The sequence below is a fragment of the Coccomyxa subellipsoidea genome (genome assembly GCF_000258705.1).
Source record: "Coccomyxa subellipsoidea C-169, whole genome shotgun sequence".
Lineage (NCBI taxonomy): Eukaryota > Viridiplantae > Chlorophyta > Trebouxiophyceae > Coccomyxaceae > Coccomyxa > Coccomyxa subellipsoidea.
Genome location: NW_005178040.1, coordinates 2416579 through 2438641, shown reverse-complemented (window position 1 = coordinate 2438641; position 22063 = coordinate 2416579). Strand labels below are relative to the sequence as shown.

At 53.9% G+C, this 22063-nt stretch overlaps 3 protein-coding genes across 3 annotated transcripts; 2 read left to right on the top strand and 1 right to left on the bottom strand.

Annotated features, from left to right (window-relative positions):
* Positions 1-777: 777 nt before the first annotated feature.
* Positions 778-3458, top strand: COCSUDRAFT_61109 (hypothetical protein; the record flags this gene model as incomplete). Its single annotated transcript, XM_005650600.1, has 7 exons — positions 778-1010; positions 1278-1445; positions 1642-1787; positions 2066-2139; positions 2317-2422; positions 2867-2986; positions 3271-3458. 7 exons carry the CDS (start codon positions 778-780, stop codon positions 3456-3458), a joined length of 1035 nt encoding a protein of 344 aa, XP_005650657.1.
* A 489-nt stretch (positions 3459-3947) lies between these two features.
* On the bottom strand, positions 3948-9728 carry COCSUDRAFT_64990 (MFS general substrate transporter; the record flags this gene model as incomplete). The annotated part of the gene is made up of 13 exons (XM_005650599.1): positions 3948-4624; positions 4880-4964; positions 5241-5488; positions 5876-6132; positions 6388-6577; positions 7133-7279; positions 7424-7508; positions 7737-7810; positions 7999-8128; positions 8387-8608; positions 8880-9040; positions 9200-9335; positions 9600-9728. The coding sequence occupies 13 exons, from the start codon at positions 9726-9728 to the stop codon at positions 4428-4430; spliced, it is 2061 nt and encodes a 686-aa protein (XP_005650656.1). The 3' UTR covers positions 3948-4427.
* Positions 9729-10238: 510 nt separating this feature from the next.
* Positions 10239-15211, top strand: COCSUDRAFT_12638 (hypothetical protein; the record flags this gene model as incomplete). The annotated part of the gene is made up of 12 exons (XM_005650598.1): positions 10239-10481; positions 10609-10700; positions 10887-10947; positions 11545-11726; positions 12051-12194; positions 12474-12537; positions 12745-12939; positions 13194-13319; positions 13607-13792; positions 13913-14056; positions 14215-14433; positions 14810-15211. 12 exons carry the CDS (start codon positions 10239-10241, stop codon positions 15209-15211), a joined length of 2058 nt encoding a protein of 685 aa, XP_005650655.1.
* Positions 15212-22063: the final 6852 nt, after the last annotated feature.

The window sequence follows — 22063 nt, the reverse complement described above, 5'->3', positions numbered from 1 at the left end:
TGTTTTCAGAAGCTCGGCTGTGACACTTCTGTATTTCTAGCCTGTATGTGTATGTACTAAGACGTTTGGTTATGAGAAGACAAGGTATTCACCGACCGACTGTTGATGATTCGCTTGCCTCTGGCGAATCTCTTTTATTAGTGACAATCTAATCGTTTCAAATGAGGAAGCTCCTTTAGGTCCATTGCCCATCGGTGGGCCTTATCATATGCATATAGTTGGAGGCTTTAAGGGTCATTGAGGACTTTGACTCTCAGGTGCAAAGCACAGATCAACGAAATCTCAAGCTGTTGTGTCTCTTTCTAAAAAAAGCTGCTTTAGTTGGAAGCATGGACACCTCGCTCAATCTGCCAAGGTTGCATGCGTGCAACACACAAGATCATGCTTGATGCACTCGCATGCATGTTCCTGCGCACCCGGCCTATGCACCCAGGATTTCATTCAGAGAGAAGGTCTTCCTGTGAGAGATTCGTGCAGTGTGACAAGGCCCAGAAGAGCATGGTCTGGAATCTGCCTCTGCAGATCTGCACTGTGATCAAATCGAGGTGGGCACATGACAGCTGGCATGCAGTCCAGTCAGCCACCTGCTCAGTCATGCGAGTCCAGAAGTCGACACCATGATTCAAGGCAAAGATCTTCACAGACGATCTCGTCAGAAGTGAAACTTGCAGAAAGCTTCAGCGGGAGGTGAGCACACAGAGATCAGCGACAGAGCAAGGAAACATGAGCGGACGAGTCTGGCTCTTGGCGACAGTGGCCTTGGCAGCTGTAACAGGCATGACTTCTGCAGCGCCCGTAGCCAAGGACGTGCCGGCTTTCAAGACGATCAGGGTGTGCCAGCCCTTCAACGTCCTGGTGTCGCCCTCCTCGCAGGCCAACCAGTACCAGATCGTTCTTGACGCAGACGACAGCGTGGGCAGGGCTTTGCAAGCTTCCGTGTCCAATGGCGTCCTGAGCCTTGGCGTCTCAGGACGCTTCTCCACATCCAAGCCCATCAAGCTGACTGTCAAGTACGGGACTGGCTCCTGCAGAATCTCCGCTCGTAATTGTCTTCGATTGAACCTTTTGGACTCCACCTGAAGCTCTTGTTTTGGCATGCATGACACGCTGCCTGGATCACCTTGGCATTTTATAGGACGAGGTACTGAAGCACATACGTTCACGCTGTGCCATACCCATGTTCCTGCATGCATGTCCTGACACAGAGCTCTTTCTTTGTAAAAGCCTTGGGAGCTTGGTGCCTGCCTCAAATCTGCCGTGTTCATCTGCATGCGCAGGCTGCCAGCCTCGCAGCTTGAGAGGGTTGAGGTCAAACCAGCCACAGCCGTCCAGGTTGTTGTCATGGGAGCTTTCAGCCCATCCTCCTTTACAGCGGTAAACAGCGGCGTATCCACCCTCCAAGTCAAGGGCCTCAAGTCAGACAATGTCAGGCTGCAGAACTCAGGGTGCCGCTCCTTCCAAGCTCCTTCATCCTTCCTTCCATGCACAGCAGTCCAATATTCATGACATGAACTCAGAAGGATGTTGTGTGAGTGGTGAGTAGGGTGCTGCAATATGAAGTGCACATGTTCACCTCAACCTTGCGCAATGAGTCATGTATTGTAAAGGTCTGCTGCTGCTCATATGTGCTCTGGCCTGCAGGACTGGTGACATCATCGTCCGGGGACAGATCCCCTCGGTTGTCATTGTGAGCTCCGGCACGGGCACAGTGTATATTTCAGGAGTCACCAAGGACGTGATGGTCAACCTGTCCGGCATTGGCAACGCTGTCATTGATGCCGCATCAGGTGAGCACTTCCTGCTTGGCCCTGCCATACATGGCATATATATGGCATGCATGTGAAGCGTTGTTTGCTCGAGAGATGAAAGACGGCACACGTATAGCGTCTGGCACCTGCTGCTTTCCTCGCATGCACAAGCGTCCCACCATGCAACTGATGGCACATCATTCCGGTTCTGTAGCTGCCGTATTCGATGGTGTATGGAAGCAATAAGGATCTGCAATTGCTTCTCCAATTCAGGATTCATGTCATCGCTAATCAAGCAGCTCGATTCTTGCGCGCAGATGCAGTGAACATCAGGGGCCAGGCAGCTGGGCTTGCCAATGTCTACTACAACAGGGGCAACTGCGCTCTCGATGTAATGCATGGCTGTCCCAATGCATATTCTTCTCTGTGATCACCCTCAGAATGTAGAGAAAAAGCAATGATTACGCCTAACTGTCGCCTAAATTTTTTTATCAAAATGACATAAATGCAAATGGGATCCCGGCTATACCCTGCTGCGAATTTGAGGTGTGCTCGCTGGCCTTTGCAGAGCCACTTCTTTGGCAGCCCCTGCAACCAGGGGCCTGTCACGATCCCATCTACCGGCGTGGAGTGGACATGCGGCATGAGACTGCAGGGCACCTTCAACTGCTCATGTAAGCACTCCTGCTGCTCGACCCATCAAGCACTGGAGCAATGCCCATCTTTGAGCATGACTACCTGCTAAAACTGCCAACGCCTTGGTCCTAATCCATCTGCGCATGACAGTCTTCCCTTAGTGTATTGCCTGACCTCAGCATTGCTTTGTACATCACTGCGTGCCGCTCATGCCCTCAGAAGGTGCTTTTGTGAAATCTCTTTCATTAATTGGGATGCAGCCCCGGCTGGCGGGGGGACAAATATTGAGCACCGTGCCCACGGTTGATTGGGTCTTGCTTGGATCTGGCGAGTCCAAGAAGGGGTAGGATTGTGGCAGCCTTTAACTGCAGCTTGTCTGCAGGACGCACCTTGCCTCTTGGCAGGAAAGGCGTGTAATAATAATAAGAATAAGAATAAGAATAAGAATAATAATAATAATAATAATATTAATTGAGATGCAGACAACTCTGGCACTATCATTGGGCCGGGCGGCAGCAGCACAATAATCAGCGGTGGGCCTGGCGGCGCTCAGAGCAGCAGCACCAGCACCGGCGGCACCTCCTCCCAAACCTTCTCCTCCGGTCAGCTTTTACCATCTATCCTTACTTTTGTGACATGTCTGCTGTGCAGATAACCTGTGAGAAGATGCATGGGAATGTTTTGCCCAGTCACCATGGCTACAGGGCCGTTCTTTAGAGTCGAGGCTGGTGTCCAGACTTGCTGCTGAGCAAATATGTTCGCCTACCTGGACCATAGAGGACGGCTCTCCTGAGCCTGGACATCCAGGCAAAAATGCTGTCAAGGGAGCAATCTACTCTAAAGGATACCAACACTGCACTTAGGTTTCTGTGCATTCCTTAAACAGGCTCGGGCTCAGCGTTCGCGGCTGGCTCGACCGGCGGGCGCCCCTTTGGCATCTTCGGCCAGACCTTCACGAGTGGTGGGGGCGGCGGCCTGCAGCAGAGCAGCTCCAGCACCAGCACCGGAACCCAGCAGGATCTGTGCAGCGGCGCTGTCTCACAGCAAGATCGCACTATGGTGCCCACTTTCTGAAATTCAAGAGTCACAAAGTGGCGGCTGGGTCTATTGCCATATGATGCCTTGCTCTAAGTGATGGATGTGACAGAGCTCTGCTCGTAGTCTATCAGGCAGGATAGGTCTGGCAATTTCACGGTCCTGAGATTGCTTGTGTGAGTGAGGTTTACTTGGCAAGTGGTGTGGGGGTGAAGGAGGCAGAATGAAAGAGAGCAATGCGTGAGATGGAAAGTTTTATGTGTATGGGTTTGATACCTGCAGGTGTGAACTGTATTTCCAAAGCATGAACGTGAGAAGAATTGAATGCTAAAAAGTGATTAACAGAATATTTGTGATCAGCACCTTTTTGACAGGCAATTGGAGTCATGAGAAGGATGAATATGTGCTGAAAGTGTGTTCTTTTCTTTTCGTAGTTTCGTGCTAGGCTACAGCATTCAGATTGGTAAGGCAAGTGCATCCTTTTTATAAAATGTCCCATATGGTCTTCTGTATCCTGTACTTGTTATGGCATGCAATCTCTACGTTACATAATTCATGCACAAGCCATCCTAGCACAAGCCCTCTTTTGTCATGAACACCCGTCTTCATTCTGTTTGACAGAAACTCAACAGTCTTTTTGCCTATCAACCATCTATTTATTTGGACATAGCCTGATGGACACAATGCAGCCCAGTCAGTCTTCTGATCAGGAGCTGCAGCCTGCACCATTCCGATGTAGATTTCAGGAGGGAACCCCTCCAGAAATCTGCATTGCTGAAGTCAAGAGCATGCATTCCGTGCCCCTTCATATCTATGTCTATCACTAGGTTGCATATCATCTTTATGTGCTCCGACCATATATCTGAAAACCCCACACACACCTACGTACCTACAAAATTCAAGACCCTGGGTCTGCAACTATCGCAAGGCAGCCCCTTTCTCTGAAATTCTCCCTACTTGGCGCTCGCACTGCCTTGTATGCTCCTGTATCTCTCTGCTCTTGTTAAATCAAGTGGCCAGCTTGCGCCAGACAGTCAGCATGTAGAAGCCGATGAGCAGCAGCAGCGCTGAGAAGATGCCATACAGCGTCAGCCCAAAGCGCAGCAGCTCCTGCCTGCTGTCCACGCCAGTCAACCTGGCCACCACTGACATCACTATGTTGCCTGAGAATCGCCCCAGCGTCCCAGCCTCTGTCGTCAGCAGGCCTGCGCAGCAGACACAACCCTGACAACCGCCTGGTTGACTTTGCAGGGAGATAAAGGGTTGACAAAGATGGCAGCTACTAACCATGGAGGCTTCCACCTCGGAGAAGAATCCCAATGACACGCATTTTATGTCTGAATGTGATGCAATTCTGACTGAAAACATTCAGCAAAATTGGTGTGCATAGCCTAGGGCCGGTCCATGCAATCGCAGCTGCTTTAAGAACCTTGAATTCCCGCGAAAGGACACGTGTGTACCTGCATTGAAGATGCCCCTGGTGAGCCTACCAGGCAGCACCTTACTGAGCAAGCACATGCTGGCTCCTTCCAGGATCAGCGACCCCTGCATCAACAGCATATTTTCACTTACCTCATCTGGATGCATGTCACAGATGTAGCGCACTCTGTGGAACACGTGAAACCCTCTTCAAATCTCCCCGGAAGCACCTTTTTGCAAGTACACAGAATTATCGTGGAGGCAGTGCGCTGAAGGCATTCCCATGCAGAGTGACTGTATACGCCAACAATGTGGGGACGTTGTCCAAGTAGCACATCCATGTGTTGTAAAAATGAACCAATGCTTGTCACAATTTTGAATTCTGGTAATGAGGCCGCGCACCATGTAGAGGATGGCGCCGCCGCCAAAGTAGGCGGCGGGGTCGCGCGCATTGCCGGCGCGCGTGCACAGAGTGGCGCCAACAAGAGTGGCCAGCAGTGCGGAGGCTGTGAGGGCGCGGTCGCTGACGTGGGGGCTCAGCACGCCCACCATGAATGAGAGGGGGATTGATGCGATGCCCAGCACTGCCAGCAGCAGGCCGTTCTCCGACCCGCTCCAGCCATACAACGGCCCCGTGAAGATGGACAGCCCTGCGCACCAAATTCGCTTTGAATGTCATATGAGATTTGCTACGCTGGTTGGTGTTTCTTTACTGAGACGATAAAGGTGATCATGCTCACAGTGATCAAGTCAGCAGAGCCTCAGACAGGTGGATTGGATAAGGAGAGACCCAGCGCATGTGCAAGGGAAATTTTGGATGCGGCAAAGGTTTGGCAGCTGCTGCCATAAGGCACTCTTGAAGGGGACGAAGAGCTGTACGATAAATTCGATATCAAGCTGGGAATGCCGATACCAGTACAGCATCCAGACTCTGATCCTACTCTGTTTCAGGCATCCCTGTGCTCAGGGGAGCAGACTGTCATATGAAGCATTTACAGATTACCGCCTATCAACAGGCTGTCTTTGGGGAGACTCACCGTCCACGTACCCCTGCTGCACCAGCTTGAGCGCCCACAGGCACAGCACAGCGGCCAGCGTGGCCTGCATGCTGGCGTCCCACCAGCTGAATGCACTCTGCCCAGGCTCCTCATCGCCCGCTTCCTCGGTGCTTGCCTCCTCGGACGCCTCCTTTATGGGCTCCACCGGCCGCACAGCGCTCTGCACACTGTCCTGCAGCAGCGGCTGCTCCAAATCTGGCTCTGTTGCCTCCACCAGCTGTGCCCGCCTCCTCTGCCTGCGCACCACCCACCATTGCTTCATGCATGCATTGCTGCAGTCCATGACATGTTCCACAACAGCTTGCACGCTTAGAATAAGAGTTAAGCCAGGAGCTATGTCCTTGGAATTTTGGGTTGCATTGCACACTGCACACTCGTCAGCCAGGTACTGTCTTTTGTGTTGCACTCAGTCACTGGACTTGTCCTGCCATTCACCTCTTTAAAACCATCCCAATGGGTGCAAGCTCTGCAGGTAGGAGAGGGAGACGCACTCCTCTAGGGGGTCCTTGAAGAGGGCGGCCCAGGCGACGATGAAAGCCAGCCAGGCGGCGACCATGATCCAGGCTGCGAGAGTGATGCGGTCAAATGTCAGCGGGCCGGCCTTGACACTGGGGGCTCGCGCCAGCAGCAGCGCCAGCAGAGGGCCCAGCGCCATCCCTGTCGCGCTTGCGCACACAAAAGCTGCAAGCAAGAAACACAAGTCATGGCATGCCAAAGATCAAATCAAAATATTGCACGGTACACGCCCTTCCATGCATATAGACACAGTCCGGAGCTGAGAACGTTATATCCTTCTTAACAGCAGCATGCACCCATGCAGCAGTTGGGCAGCTTTTGATTATATATTGTAAAAATAACTAATGGAATGGAAGATGCATGCCTGTGCTGGCCCGCATCCTGTTCTTCTTGCTGACAAAGTCCGCAATGTAGCGCCGGCTCACCGTCCTAGACGAGCCTGCAGTCACGCAGGCCATGCTGAACTCAAGATACTGAGCCACCACAAATATAAAGAACTCTTTCGACCTTCTGTGACACCCTCCAGGTTGGCAAGCCAGCTTACAATAGTGTTACTAAAGATGTTGACATGTATACAGGGGACCTGCATTCCATGGGACTGATATGCATCGCGAAGAAGTGCCAAGACCGGGAATGCTGGAAGGCAATTCTTGACATGTCAAGAAGTTACTGCAAGGCACCTAGCCAAGTATGTGATAGTATTCCAACAAGGTCACTCACCAAAGCCCATGACAAAGCGGGAGGCGACGAGCAGCGACAGGGAACGCGCGTCATAGCTGAGCAGGTACATGATGTTGCTGACGAGGCAGGTGACCGCGCCCGCCAGGATCGGCCACCGGAAGTTGTAGTTGGTCCATATGCTGTAGCCTGCAAACATACGCTAACACTTCAACTGGAGACATAGTTGGGAGTGTGGCACCAGAGAAGTGCTACCGCACAAGAGAAGGAAGTCGGGAGGCTGTCTTATGTTTCGGTGGCATGCTGAGCATAAGGGGTGGATGGAGGGACCACCTGGCGTTGCAAACATGGAGGCAAAGTCTGAGGCGCCGGCAATGATGCCAACCATCCCAGGGCTGACGCCAATGTGACGACAAAACTGCAACCCACAGCACCATTGAGTTCTGCTATTTATTGTCCAGAAGAGAAGATGTGCCTCTGCATGATTGTCAGCAGATAAGAAACCCTCAAAAGGGGATCCTCGCATTTCAGGAAATTCTCAACATTTTCTTCAATCTTCTTGCCAGCGCTGATAAGCAACGAGTGTTCACGAGTAGTAACAAGGGGCTTGCGACAGGCCCTTTCCTGGAGGCGGCAGAGCGCGCACCTCGGCGGCGGTGGGGATCATCAACATGTAAGAGGCCATGTAGAGGCCGGCGACCAGGCAATTCAGCGTCAGCCCTGCACAGCAACACAATTTATACCCCCTTCAATCTGCCACCCTCTTCCAGTCACGCCAGCATGTATATACCACCGAGAATCGTGTGGTGCAGTGGCCACCGATCAATGCTTGTGGCCTCATGCAGCATCTGCCCTCAAGAAGTACCTTAACAACTTGCACATTCATCCCCCATGGTAGCACAGAGTACCTGCAAGGTCGGAGGTGGCTTGCTCGTCAGGAGGCGGCGGCTGGAAGATGCCGGCAATCGCTTCCTGGTAGGTGATGGCATGCACCAGGCCGGCATTCCTCTTTGCCAGCGCCTCAGCTTCCTCCAACTCCTGTACATCATCACCAGCTCGTTTGTACAGATGCTCCCATTACATCCCCCGGCAGTATGTTCATCAAGGCTCTGAGCTGCGCATCTGCACATGCATGGCGTCAAGATGTCATCAGCAATGCCTCAGTGCACCAGAATCACACTCCTCAGGCCTTTGCGTGTTCCCCACCATTTTAACATTTGGCGAGCTATGACACTCCCATGTCATCCCTCATGTGCGCATTGCCACAAGACCACTGAGGAGGGAACGCGCCCTGACGATGCGGTTAAAATCGGCCATGTGGCGCTCGGCGGCCGAGATGGACAGGCTCCGGCGCAGGGACCCCCGGCGGCCGGCCTCGCTAAGAGAGAGAGGTTCCGTGTCGCTCTGCGCTTTGAGCGCCGACATGCGCTCGCGAATCGCCTTTGCTGCCTCTGTCAGCTCGTCGTGGGACGCCATTGCGTCCAAGTCGGCTGCTACTGTTGTCGGCAGGAATGTCCCCTGGACACACCGCAAGCACTGGCAGTCAGGCTGTAGTGCTTTTCCTTCATATTCTGCTTGGCAACTCCTGAGGTGGAGATGCAAATCTTTCCAGGGAGCACGCATCCTCCCACATTCAAAGGAAGCTACTTGTACATTTTTCCTTTGGAGCAGAAGTGCCAAGAAATGACGAATGGCTTGCAGCCAGATGCTGCACTGCTGAGACCCACCTGCACTGGGCTTCAAATTTGCATTGCTGCACCAAAACATCTGTATCACTAATTGTACGTACCTGCACCAGGCGGTAGCCAGGGTTGTGGGGATGCCGGATGTCCAGGCTCATGTAGCCAGGCGTGGGAGCCTCCGGCTTGATGTGCTTGGCCATCTTCTTCAGGATCTTGCGCACTGCCGTCAGATTCAGGCTGACGTAGCTCAGTAAATCAGTCACCTCCCCTGCGAGCAGCAGCAACTTTTCAAGGAAGGTGGGCCACACAAGAATTCTCTTATTGCTTGATGAATTTCTGTGCATGATGAGAATGGCTGTGTTGTATTGCCTGTGTTCAACATGTTGGAGTCATTTGCAGAAGTGAAGGAACTGTTGCTGATGCACACCAGCCAGGTTGCTCAGATCCTCCAGATCTACATCGAGATCTCCTGAAACGGTCCTGGCCAGTGCTGGTGCCCCTATGTTGGCAGCTGCCAGGCGGGACCGCATCTTGGCCAGCTGCTCTTTGTAGAACGTGAGAACCTGGGCAGGTAGAAATCTTTCGGGGCCAAACTTACAGAGGGGACATCCTTTACTCAGATATCACGTCAGGCACAGATCTGAGTCAGACCCTGGAGCCATCCAACGTGCAATGCTCGGTCTGAGTGATGGCCAATGCTTGTAGACGCATCTCAGACGATCTCGCTCATCATGCGTAACTATGAGTTGATTAGACGGTGTAATGTCTACCTTTTCCAGGTGTTCATCGAGGATGCCTTGGAAGACATGTCTCTTTGTTTTGAAGACCTCCCCAGCCTTGGGGTCCTCAGACAGAGCCCTCAGCTCGCCTATTTTCCTCTTTAATAGATCGTAATCGATGTACTGAGAACTCCATTCTGGCTTTGCCTCTTCCTTCAGCTTTGCCCCAAACCTCATGGGTCTCCCTCTTCGATATTTTCAATAACACATCGACCTAGATACGTTTGACAATCTGATATATAATATTAAAAGCTCTGCCATCACCAGTGCATGTATACTTGCATGAAAGACTACTTTCCGAAAGCAATGCCAACATCAACGGCGCAAAACAATGACACCCGCACGGGAAATCGCACGATGTCATCTGTAAGAGGGGTACTAGATTTAAGGGACGTCAAGTTTTTCGAACGGAGGCAAAGGGGATTGGCGATCATCCAGATTCCCAATTGGCGAACATTTGGAAGTTGAGGGAGCTAAACATTCAATTGAGGGCAATTTATCATATCACCCTTGATAAACCCTCGATCGACACCAGTGACTGGCATGTACCAGCATGTAGCACAAGTTTTGTCTCAGCACCTCCTGCTTTGGCGCGGGCCAGACATGCTGGGGCAATCGGAGGCCGCCGCCTGCAGGTGGTTCTTAGACATCAGGTGGGACACAGCTTAAATACACCTCCCTGCAGAGATGGGGGATGTTGCTCTGCGCAAGTTCTACCTCTACTCCACGATACAGAGGCTATACCTTGTAGCAAGGAGTAAAGATCGCCAGGCATGGAGGCTAGTGAAGTTCAATCGAGATCCGGTGGTGCCGACGGAGCTGGAGGCGGTGGAGGACCCCGTGACGTACACAGAGAAGGAGATGGCTATGCTGCTCACTCAGATAAGCGCAGGCAACGCGGGCCATGGGGGGATCAAATTTGAGGTCACGGTGAGTCTCATACACACCCAATGTTCTACAGCTTCGAAGCGGGAATCTTGCGGTTCGGTTACAGGAAAAAGTTCTCGAGTGTGGCTGGAAGTGGGCGCCCCAGCCTAAAGGGTCGGCCGGATTGCAGGCGGATGCGGTGGTGGGCTGCTTTGCACTCTTGGAGGGCTGCTACCTCCTACTAGTCACGAAAAAACGATTGCACGGAAGCGTGTGCGGTGAGTGTGATCTTCCTCACGTTCTCGAACACCTTCCAACTGCACCAACTTTCTTGTAGCTCTTGAGCATTTCATGGCACAGACTTAGCGGATCTAAATATTGTTTTTCCCATTGTTCTCCAATTTGTCCATGAGTGTGTGCCGTGCAAGATTTTGTGTGAGGAATCTGCTTTGTTTGTACTACAGGAAGGAAGGTGTATGGCATTGCTCGCAGTCAGCTCATCCCCATTTCCCAGAACGCTGACAGCCAGGTATATAAAAGTCTTAAACTTCTTGTTAGATCGCACAAGGTTGGAACAAGGGCATTAGGTCAGACATTGAAGGTTCTGTTGCATGGGGGCAAGAGAGTAGGGTTTCAGCTCCTCAAAGGCTGTTGCAGTGGCGGTTCTTTTCCATCCTGATGCATGGAGAATCTTATCTTTAAAGATCCTGGTGCATGGCTGACCTGTTGCTGTAGTGGCAAAAAGATACTGCATGAAGTTCAGGGTAGCTGTACTACAGTCAGACTTGTAGTACGCTTGTAGTACGCTTCAGCTCAACTGCAGCACTGGAACTTCCTATCTTCGTTGGGTTGTGGTACAGCAAGTCTGGTGCACCTCTTTCTCCCCCATGATCAGTGCAGCTAATGGCACTGTCCTGTTACTGCAGGCCAGCAGCGCGGAGAGGCGCTACAAGAAAATGATGCAGGGTGAGCAATCTAACATTCTCTTAAAGGTTGCCTTGAATCACCAACCCATACATCTGTGCAGGGCACCATGCTGCATTCACCTGCCTGCCATCTATTGTTCCTGTGCACCCGGTGATCAAACAATTATGTGATCAGCTTTCGGTGCATTCCCTACTGAAAGCACAAACACCCAACTTCACCTGAGTGTGCAAGCCTTGACTCTGCTGCAGGGATTGAGCTGTCCAAGGACTTTCTGTGGAGTTACACATGGCCGCTGTGGCGGACAGTGCAGAGCAACATGTCGGCAGAGGTGCCAGACTCTGCGTACGACAGCATGTTTGTCTGGAATGAGTTCCTGACACGGTGAGGATCCCATCTCCTGCCATACACAGACCCGTTGTTCGCAGCCGCACTCTCCGAATGTATTACTGTCCTTTCAAATGCAGCAGCTCGTGTGGATACTCACCAAAGATCAATGCCTGTAAGAATGCTCGCCTGGAGGCCATGCTTTTGGGGCCTGGTACTACTACAGGTCTGTTTGGATCTGGCGAGTCCAACATGGCTTAGGGTTGTGGCAGCCCAAAATTGCAGCTTGTCTGCAGGACAAACCTTGCCTTTTGGCAGGAAAGGTGTGTGATAATAAATATAATAGTTTAGGTCTTAATACTTTGGTGCGTATGTGCCCAGGCAGCTGCGCTCGGCGTTGGGCAACGACCGGTGGCTGACGCCGCTGGTGCACGGCTTCTGGCAGCAGCGCTCGCTGGCCGTCCTGGGGCGTGCTCTCACCGTCACCCTCATCGCCCGCCGCTCCCGCCACTTTGCCGGCACCCGGTGAGGCGCCGCCTCTTTCACCTCATTCCTTATGCATTTTCATTATTTATCAGTATCTTCAACAGGGGGGGAGCGGAAGCAGTTTTATTGCACAACATTTGTACCCCACAATGATCATCTGTTCTAACGCACATGACAGTGCTACTTCTTTCCTCCGCGTGAACATCAAGCTGACATGACACTTCAGCTTGACTGACATGAAACTTCACGTTTTTTAGCAATGCATGCAGCTTGCAGGAGAACAGCTGCTGAGGTACAAGGGTTGTGCTGTGCGTGCAGGTATCGGAAGAGGGGGGTGAATGACGCGGGGCGGGTGGCAAATGAGGTGGAGATAGAGCAGGTGGTGGATGCTGGCTTTGACTGGCGCACCGGCTTCCCCCTGCTCGCCTCCCTCGTCCAGGTACACTCACTCTGACTGCAGCGTTCTACCATTGAGTACTACCGTTGTGCCCGCCAGACCCCATGTGACATCGTGCTCCCAGTGCCTATGTTGTCCTTTGTTGCTCAGGGCAATATCAGGCACTCGGAAAGCCATGTCACACTTTGCTAGATGCTCTCCTTGACTTCATTGGATGTCATGTATCTGGTGGCTTCGACTCAACTTGTAGGTGACGTGCAGATTCGGGGCTCCATTCCACTGTACTGGGTTCAGGACACCACCAGCATGTCCCCCATCAACCCCAAGCCCGCCATCCAGCTGCAGCAGTATGATCCACACTACTCCGCCACCCGACTCCACTTCCAGGTACTCTCGCTGGCCTGCCTGCCTATCCTTCCTACATTGTAGCGGATGGGGTCACCAAAAGCTATGAGTATATTCTGCATTCAATGTTATCTGATGCAGGGAGAGATCAAAGCACGTGATAATCTTAAAGTGGGCCCTCACCCCTGCGCTTCCTGTTGACGTTGCCTTTCCAATGTTCTCTAAAATCTGCATTTTCATGTCATTATTTGCCAAGTGAACGTCACAAGTAATATCTTTACCTTCTGATTGTGCAGGACCTGTCGGCGCGCTACGGGAAGCCCATCATAGTGCTGAACCTGGTGAAGAGCGCGGAGAAGCGGCCGAGGGAGTCCATCCTGCAGGCAGAGCTGGCGCGCGCTGTGGCCTACATCAACAAGGGGGTGCGCGCCTTTGTAACCTTCGTTCCCAACTTGAACATGCGCAAGTCTATAGGAAATATTACCGCTCTGAGGGTCGCTACTGTGAAGTTGCAGTCCTTTGAATGACAAGCCGGCAGGCAGAATGGATTGGCGTAATTCTTTTGTGCAAATGCCAAGTGACCTTGTGAGGGCCGGGTGGCTGAGAAGCCAATCAGAGCCACCGTGCCCAAGGACATCGAGGGTAGATCAATGCAAAAAGAAGCATGCCTATCAGTGGAATGCTATACTCAGGAGTTTCGACCTCACAGGTGCCTGCGGCAGACTGCGTGCGCTACATCCCCTGGGACTTCAAGTACTATGCGAAGCTGCGCGGGGGCCAGATCCTGTCAGACATTGTGCCGGTCATGACGCGCGCGCTCGACGAGACCGGCTTCTTTCTCTGCGCGCCCGCCGCGCCCTCCTCCGAAGCCCGACGCACCAACGCCTCCGCCTGGGTGCGCCACAGCTCCTCCTGACATGCTCTTGAGCGTTTGGCGTGTGTGGTCACAACCTGACTCTTCTGCCTTTTGCGAGGCCTGCTGCGCTTGCTTCTGCACGAGATGCTTTATTTGAAGCCTGCATGCTTGCACTGCACCCATGCACTGCACCCATGTAATTTTTATGTACTTCTCTGCCTTTTGCAAGGCCTACTGTGCCTCAATCTGCATATGCTGGTCGTCAACTCATGTCCGCATGCTGTTGTGTGCAGTCAGGCAGGGGTTATGTGCGACAAGTGTTATGCATGGTATGCGAACAGCTGGCCTTGCAAGAGTCACAGCTAGGCGCTCCGGAGACGCTCAACTCTGCAATTCGGACATCATTAACGCATGTAATACGAGGTGCACCTGACCCACAATACCCTGCTCGTTGACTGCAGGAGCCGGAGGTGCAGAGGCAGGGCGGCATCCTGCGCACCAACTGTATCGACTGCCTGGACCGCACCAACGTGGCGCAGTTTGCTGCCGGCCTGTCCGGCCTGGGTAGGCAGCTGGTGGGGCTGGGCCTGGCGGCGCGGCCGGACCTTGACCCGCGCTCCTCTGCGGCCACCCAGCTCATGGCCATGTACGAGGCCATGGGCAACACGCTTGCCCGCCAGGTGCGGGCATGCTGCCTACCTGTAATTACCTGCATTCCTTGACGTTAAAATTCCTTGGGATAGGGGTTCCCAGCAACCTTGAAGCCTGCTGCGCATGACTGTGATTACCTGCACCGTCTGATGTTGGGTTCCTTTTCGTTGCGCTCTCTGTTACAGTACCACCAACTTTATGCTGACATGTAGAAGGTATCACCACTGCTGGGTAGTATTACAGCCTGAAATGTCTGAGTGCATGCAAGATTAGTACAGCATTTCTCTTGTACGTCTCCTGTGCACTGCATGGAACGCGAAGTTGTATGCATCTGAATTGGCCGGCAGCTCTGGGCTTGATAACAGCAGTGGATGTTGGTCTGATTTGCTATTGTTTCCTCGTAAGCAGTACGGGGGCAGCGGTGCCCACGCGGCGGTGTTCAAGCACCAGCGGGGGGACTGGCAGGCGGCGACGCGCGTGCGCGACAAGCTGATCAGCCTGCGCCGCGCCATCAACAACGGCTGGTACGACGACGAGAAGCAGGGCGCCATCAACCTCTTCCTGGGCCACTACCAGCCCTGCCTCGGCCAATCCGAGCTCTGGAACCTCGACTCCGACCATTACCTGCACTCTGGTGTGTTTGAAATCAAAGGGGGAGAGAGAAAATTGCCTGGTCTGGTGAATCTGCTTGCGTTGATCCCCGTATTGGGCGTGCTCTATGTTGTCAGATTCACATTAGGGCTCTGCATGTTGCATGGGCACCTGCTGAGTATGCCATCCTCCCACAAATTGGCCACTGTTGCATAGCTCTGGTCTTGTGACGGGTGCTTCAGCGGCAGTGTGATTGTTAAAAGGAGTGGTGCGCAGTGCAGAGCTGTGCTGTGTGCAGACGTGCTCTGCGCTCAGTGTCACCCCATCCATGTCGCTCTTGCTCATTTGGGAATTGCCTGGGCCTGCATGACCACAAGCGTGTGGGGACGATCACATAAAATCTTGTATGCTCAAAATTGCTGCGCTGACACTGCAGGTCTGGGGAGGCGGTCGCTGCTGCCCAGCATCCCAGAGACCATCCTCAACTCGAGCAACCCTGCAGACACCACTGCCCGGCGCAAGGCTGTCGAGGCCGCCATCATGCCACAGGTAGCACACTTATTCTCTTCTTTTCCTTCTTTCCTGCAGGCGGATGCGCAGGACCATGATGCACCCACTTGCGCAAACTGCAAAATAAAGATATCAACCATTGGGCACTCTTAGCGCTTTTGGAGGCTTTGTGTGTTGAAATCCTTTGCAGTCATGTTCCGTCAATGTACAGCAGATGCAAATGAGGCGAGACCATAAATTTGTCAATGTGAAAGAAGACTTGTAAGCTACTGGGAGTACGTGACTCTTGGTGTTTGTGGTGATGATGCAGGCATCGGAGGTGCTGCCAGAGATTTCCACCGGATCTTTCGAGGCCTCCAAGTCCATCCTGGGGATGCGGCGCTCAGCCTCAGACAGCCACCCCTTCCTGTCGCGCTCAGTGCCCCACGACGAGGAGGAACTTGGCACCCCACGTGCCGCAGAAGTACTCGCGTCGGCCGGCACAGGCAATGGCAGCCCACAGATCGCCACCTCTCCCTTCCAGGCAGTTGCGCTGGGGCCTCAGACATCGGGGAGCAATGACCCAAGGATTGCGACGCCCGACTCGACACCGACAGTGGCGGATGTTTCAGGCACCGACACAGCACCTGCTACCGGAGAACAGGCGCCGCCGGCAGCTGGTGACATGGAAGTTGAGAGTAAGGCTGCGGCGGCAGCACAGGCAGAGCAGCCAGCTATGGACAAGGGGGCGGCAGGTGACACTGCAGCAGCGGCGACGGCTGCCGAGGCGAAGCCGAGGCCTCCGGCGCTGGCCGCCCGGCAGAGCTCTGGCGCCGATGCCTCCAACGCCCGCACCGGCAGCTTGGACCTTGGCATGCTGCCTCCTCGCGAGATGCAGGTGCTGGCTCTTTGCTTTTCTCTGTCATTCTTTCCACAGACTCCATCTTACAGCCATTTATCTACAAAAGCTGCATAATATGTCTTGGAAGGGAGAGTTCAGATGCTGTGAGTCGCGGGACAGTGCTGACTCCTGGATTGTGCCAGGTGGACATTGCCCCGGACCTGAAGAGCCAGGCGTCTGCAGCCAGCCTGGAGAGTGCGCTGTCCATAGCCAAGCTGTACGACAGCCAGCCCAGTCTGGCTCGGCTATCCGGTGCCTCGCTAGGCACGCGCCGCTCCCAGCACACCGCAGGCGATGCGCCTGCCTCTGCAGAGCAGCAGGCCTCTGCTCCCTCCGCACCTGCAGAGCCTGGAGATCCACCGGCCCCGGCAGCGGACGCTGCTATTACAGAGGCGGCTGCCGAAGCTTCGGGAGCTGCTGATGCGGCAGAGGCGGCGGCTGGAGCGGCAGAGGCTGTTGCCGAGGAGGAGGCAGATGCAGGTCAGCAGGGTGGGTACCTGACGGGGCTGCTGTGCTACCGGGCGCCCATGCAGCCGCCACAGAACGGCAAGCTGGAATCGTTTGATCGCAAGATTGGCCGCGCCGCCAACGCTCTCAGGGTGCGTTGCATGTCTCCCGTCTCGTGGCCCTGTTTCCGCACCTTACTGGAGCTGCCTCATGTGCAATCCCTTAGTTCGCTTATTGGCATTGTTTGGCCATCAGGAGGGAACACACCACCTTGACATCTGCTAAGCGTAGACGAGCGCCGACGAGCGCCGTCTTTGCAATTGCAGATTTTTTTGGTGGTGTCCTCTCTCGCGGCGGACAACGCACTGTTGGATTGACCACCGTGTTTTTGCAGGAAGTGCGCCTGGACAGCGCTCTGCCGGCCAAGTCTTACTTCCCCTCCTGGATGCGCTCGCGCGCGCCGTCAAACGACGCCGAGCTGGGCGCCACGTCAGCGCTGCCGATGCCAAATCTGGCCAACACCATCCACGGCTCCCTGCACGGAGGCAACGCCTTTGCAGACCGGCAAAGGGCCTCCCCCTCCTTGCACAATCTGCCCGGCCTGGCGTCCCCCACGCCGCCCTCTGGGCTGCTCGTGCTCGGCGCTCGCTCGGCCTTTGCGTCGCCTGTCGAGGTGTGTGGCACATGTTGCACATGCTGACGCGTTGATGATGAGGGACAGTGGAAGGCGAACAAGAGTGGGCGTGCATGTCGATGGTCTCAGCGACTCTTGCAGCAGGATTTGCTTTGACCTGCAGAGACCATGTTTACTCGCAAAACGCAGTATTCCTTTTGCAGGCATCGGCGATGCGCGCGACATGTTTGGCCCAATTTTATTGGATGGCTTGCTGTCGGCAGCTCAACACTGTATTGCAACTGCACAAACGGGGTGACAAGGGACTGTGTGGGTGCAGCAGCAGGAGCCGCTGCATGAGGGTGTCGCGAGCGCGCTTAGCTCTCCCCTGGCCACCAGCCGCAGCGCGACTGCCGCCTGGGAGGACTGCAATGACACCCCTGCCCCTCCTGGTACCCCCCTTTTCCTTCTTCAGCCTTTGCGCAGATCTTTCACCATCCTCAATTGTCCCCGTAGTAGCTGCCGTGATCAGTAAATGAAGCATCTTCTTCATGCACGGGCCGATTGAGAGCCCAGAACAATCAGGGCAGCGCACATGGTTTGCAGCATAGTCGCGCTCAAGCGAGCTTGTCTCGTAGGTAGAGAAGCGTACTACTAACGTACTAGTCGCTGAGGACTTGCACTGTGATGCAGCAGCTGCGGAGAAGCCGAGGCGGGAGCCGCAGACGCTGAGCGCTGGGCTGCGACGGCGTTCCTTCCCGCTACCCAGCCTGTGGGGCTCGCGGTCAACCATCACGTCCCCGGCGCCCTCCCGGCCCATGTCCCGCAACAACTCGCGCACCTCCGTTGCCTCCGACGGCTACACCAATCCCCGTACGCCCCCTACTCTGGATACAACGGGTCTTAAGCCTCGCAATCTGACAGGCGTTATACCTCTGCAGCAAAGTGCAATGGTAGTTGGATTAGATGGGATTTCCTTTGCTGTCCACCATAAGACACCTCTGTGCTGCGATGAGCTTAATATCTTATCGTTTGCTTCGATCTTTGCGCAGAGCTTGCAAGCGCATGCCCAGCTATGAGGATGAGTGAAATTTTCTTGCCTTTGCATGTCTGCTGATGTCCATCTTGCATTTCAGCAGTGCTGTCTGCAACCCGAGGCCTTCTCTGCTGTCACGCAGAATTCCAACCGGCTTTCGCATTGGCTGGTTGCGCAGGGCCGACCAATGGGGCAGCAGAGAAGGGGCAGGCGCCAAGTCTGGGCGTCCTGTTTGCCGATGATGCAGAGAAGATGAAGCGGCTGGGGCTGCCGGCAGGCCTGGTCCCCTACTGGCAGGCGGAGGATCCCAGCGACGCCTGGTATGCAGCCGACAAGCAAGCGCGCGCCGTCTACACCAAGTGAGCAACCATATATTCTCTTCCCCTTTTCTAATCCGTAGCAAGGGGGTTGCAGTAGCTGCTGTGCATGGAGTGCAGATGGTGTCCCATGCGGTGGTACACACAATTTAGCTGGGAGGACAGCATTAGCATCACATGATCATCTCTCTCTGTTTTGCATTGGCCTTCTAGCTGGTGCCGCTGCATCGCCAAAATAGCACTGGGTAGAAGCAGGATGACAATCACTGCAATGCAGGGCGCTCGTTCTGGTGTGCAATGTTTGAACTTACCCTTGTGAGGGACAGCCATCAAGTGCGCAGTGCATTGCAGTGGTTCCCATCCCTGCTGTTGCTGCAGTGTTCCCCTTACCACACTGCTGAACATGGGCCTGCCAATTTTGCATTGGGTCATCTCAGCTCCATGGTCCTTGACCTGCAATCTGGATAAATTAAGTAATTGACATTTGCTCTGCACTTGAGCAGGCTCCTTGAGGTAGCGGAGGCGCAGCTGCAGGAGGCAGCTGCCAGGCAGCTGCGCAGCACCTACTCCAGCCTGACCAAACCGGCGCTCACTGTCAGCCTGGAAGGCTTTGCCGACGGCAAAGGCAGCCAGTGGCGCCACGCCTTCGGCCTCGTCGGCGCGCGCACTTTTGGCGAGAAAGAACTGCAGAAGCTCGCGCTGAACCAGCAGGCGGCCTCAACCGCCTGACTGGACACGTATACCTGTGATGGATGATGAAAGCATGAGTGACGCCACCGCGCAGTTGTTCTCACTGCGTGCCAAGAAAGAAAGGGCAAGGAAGCAGCGGATGAGCAGGTAATGATGAGTATGAAGACTTCTGGCGCTAAGGTTGTCAAGAGAGGAATGATGATGGCTCCCGGCTGACTGGGAGAGAGGTGGCACCATCCTCTTCGTGGAATAATGATGAATGATGGCCGGCTTGGCTGGCAGCTATGTGCAATGAGGAGACAACCGTCCATGAGGAATGGTGAAGGCCTGCCAGTGCGTGGCTTGGCACACCTTGTGTGCCACCGTGTTTGCTTTCCCATCTAGCAATAAGGCGCTGTGCATGCATGGCGCGCTTTTTAGGTCTCCAATAGGCATGTATCTGGTCAAGAAGACATCCGCGCTTGGGCCCTTGGAATAAGACACATTGCAAACATGGGCGTGCGGATGCTCGTTGGTGAGCAGAGAAATCATAGAGTTTGTTGCAGTCCAGAGGAAGTGGCGAGACCATGGCGGCATGCCAATAATTTTGGGAATCTGCAGTGGCACATCATTGGTGCCATGCACAAGTCTGGTGGGTGTCTGATCTGCGGCTTGTGAGAGATTAAGGGAGGGGTGCAGGGCTGTCTCAGTGCGGAGAGCAGAAGCTGAGACAGCACCCGCACTCAGAATTCGGCCAGTGTTGCAGCATGTCAGCATAGCAATGACGGTGGCTCTGCTGCCTGAGGCTGTGGTGGCAAGTCAAGTGGGGTGTGCGGGCAATGCTGGAGTCACCTTGCTGGGGAAGAATGTAGACAGTCCAGGGAAGTACCTTTTCCGCGCAAATTGAACCACGGTTTTGGAGAGTGTTTTCACACGGGAGTGCTGGAGTAGTAATGGCTTTCGCCCCCTCTGGGTCAACTGCCTTCCATTACATCTGTACGAGTTCTGCCTAGAGGCTTTGTTGTCAGGTGCAAGCCATTTTGTAGTGAATCTAGGGAGTGGGACACACATCCGCACATGTTCTTGGCCCTTTGTGCTCAGGCCTCCTGAGTCAAAGGGATCTGAGGGGTCCACATTCTGTACATGTCCAGCAGAGACTGCCCTGGGCAAAACAGGGCGGGAGCGTTTTCTTTCTTCTGATTGCGTGTCCTGGGGAAAGGCGCTTTGGAGAGGTATTTCTGAGCCTCTCTGAAGGACAGCCACCCTATTAATTGGGTAGATCACGGCGTGATTTGGGTAGTGCCGATTGTATGGGCCGTTTGGGCATATTTTAGGTCAGGTATTGAAGGGGCAAAAGCTCCTGTTAAGTGGTTGTGGGTGCCTCCTTGTAAAGCTTGGCCGGCTGGCTGCTTGGTGCATGAGCGCTGGATTGACTGCACTGCAGCTGTGCATCTTTCCAGCAGTTCTTGTGCGGGGTGGCAAGTTTGGGCTGGCTCCGACTGATGGGCTTGCATGCGCTCTTTGTGATGGTTAGCCTGTCTGGCCGACGAATTATTGGACAAGAGAAATATGTTGCGCCGCTGGCTCTAGGCCTCTTCTCGGGATAATTTCCAGAGGGCGCAGAAGCTTTGTAGCTTCTGAAGTGGGTGTGTTTGGGGCCTTGGGATGTTGATCAAGGAGTTCCCATTGAGAGACGGCTCTGCTTCTAAGACATCTCGTATATACCACAATCCAATTGCCATGTGCGTGCCTTGACCCAGTTGAGATGATAAGCCCTTGAAAAGTGTATTTTGCTTGCTTGAAGTGTGTTCATCATGATCCAGAATCCAGTCAGCTTGATGTAAGCTTGAGAGGGAATTTGTAACTATTTTGACTTGAAATCTGCATCTCAGCTGCACTCTCTAGGCGCCTTAGAGATTGTTTGGCATGCATGCAATGCGGATGCCACAGCCAGCACAGCAGATCCCTACAGGTCTGCCTTGTTTCAACTGATGCCATGGCCAATGTGACTAGCAGGAGACCTCCTTTCCCCACGAGATGCATTAAGAGATTAATTCAGAGCGCATGCTTTATTTTCTCTCCCTCTCCTCCTCATTTGAGGAGGAAAGTGACCCATGCATGCCATGCAAGCGTTTCAACGCCACAGGAGACGAACGCATCACGCCGTGGGCAGTCAATCTTGGAGATCCTGTCCTGCAGGAAAGGCCTTTCGATATCGATTTCTTGTCAAGTTTTTGTGTGCAGAGGACCTCAAACATCCGTTGATTGGTATATTGAAGCTTTCTTCATCCTCGTATTGAGGTTTAGACGCTCCACAGAAAGCTGCTGACAAGGCTCGTCCTCCCTTTGAAGCTCGGCAACTTGCGATGGCTTGTACGCTTCGAGGCAACCTCTTGCTTCTCTGCTTGCTTCTGGCTCTCACAGGGAGCTTTGCGCAGCGGCCACTCATGGCGTCTGCCCCGACTCCGTCTCTTGGCGGTCCCGCAGGCGAAAATGAAGCCGGAACATCAGGTGCAACTTGTCCTCGAGTTCAATACCATGACGCCTTTTCTGGGCCTCGAACAAGACTCACGAACGTTTCTGGTTTGCACGCAGT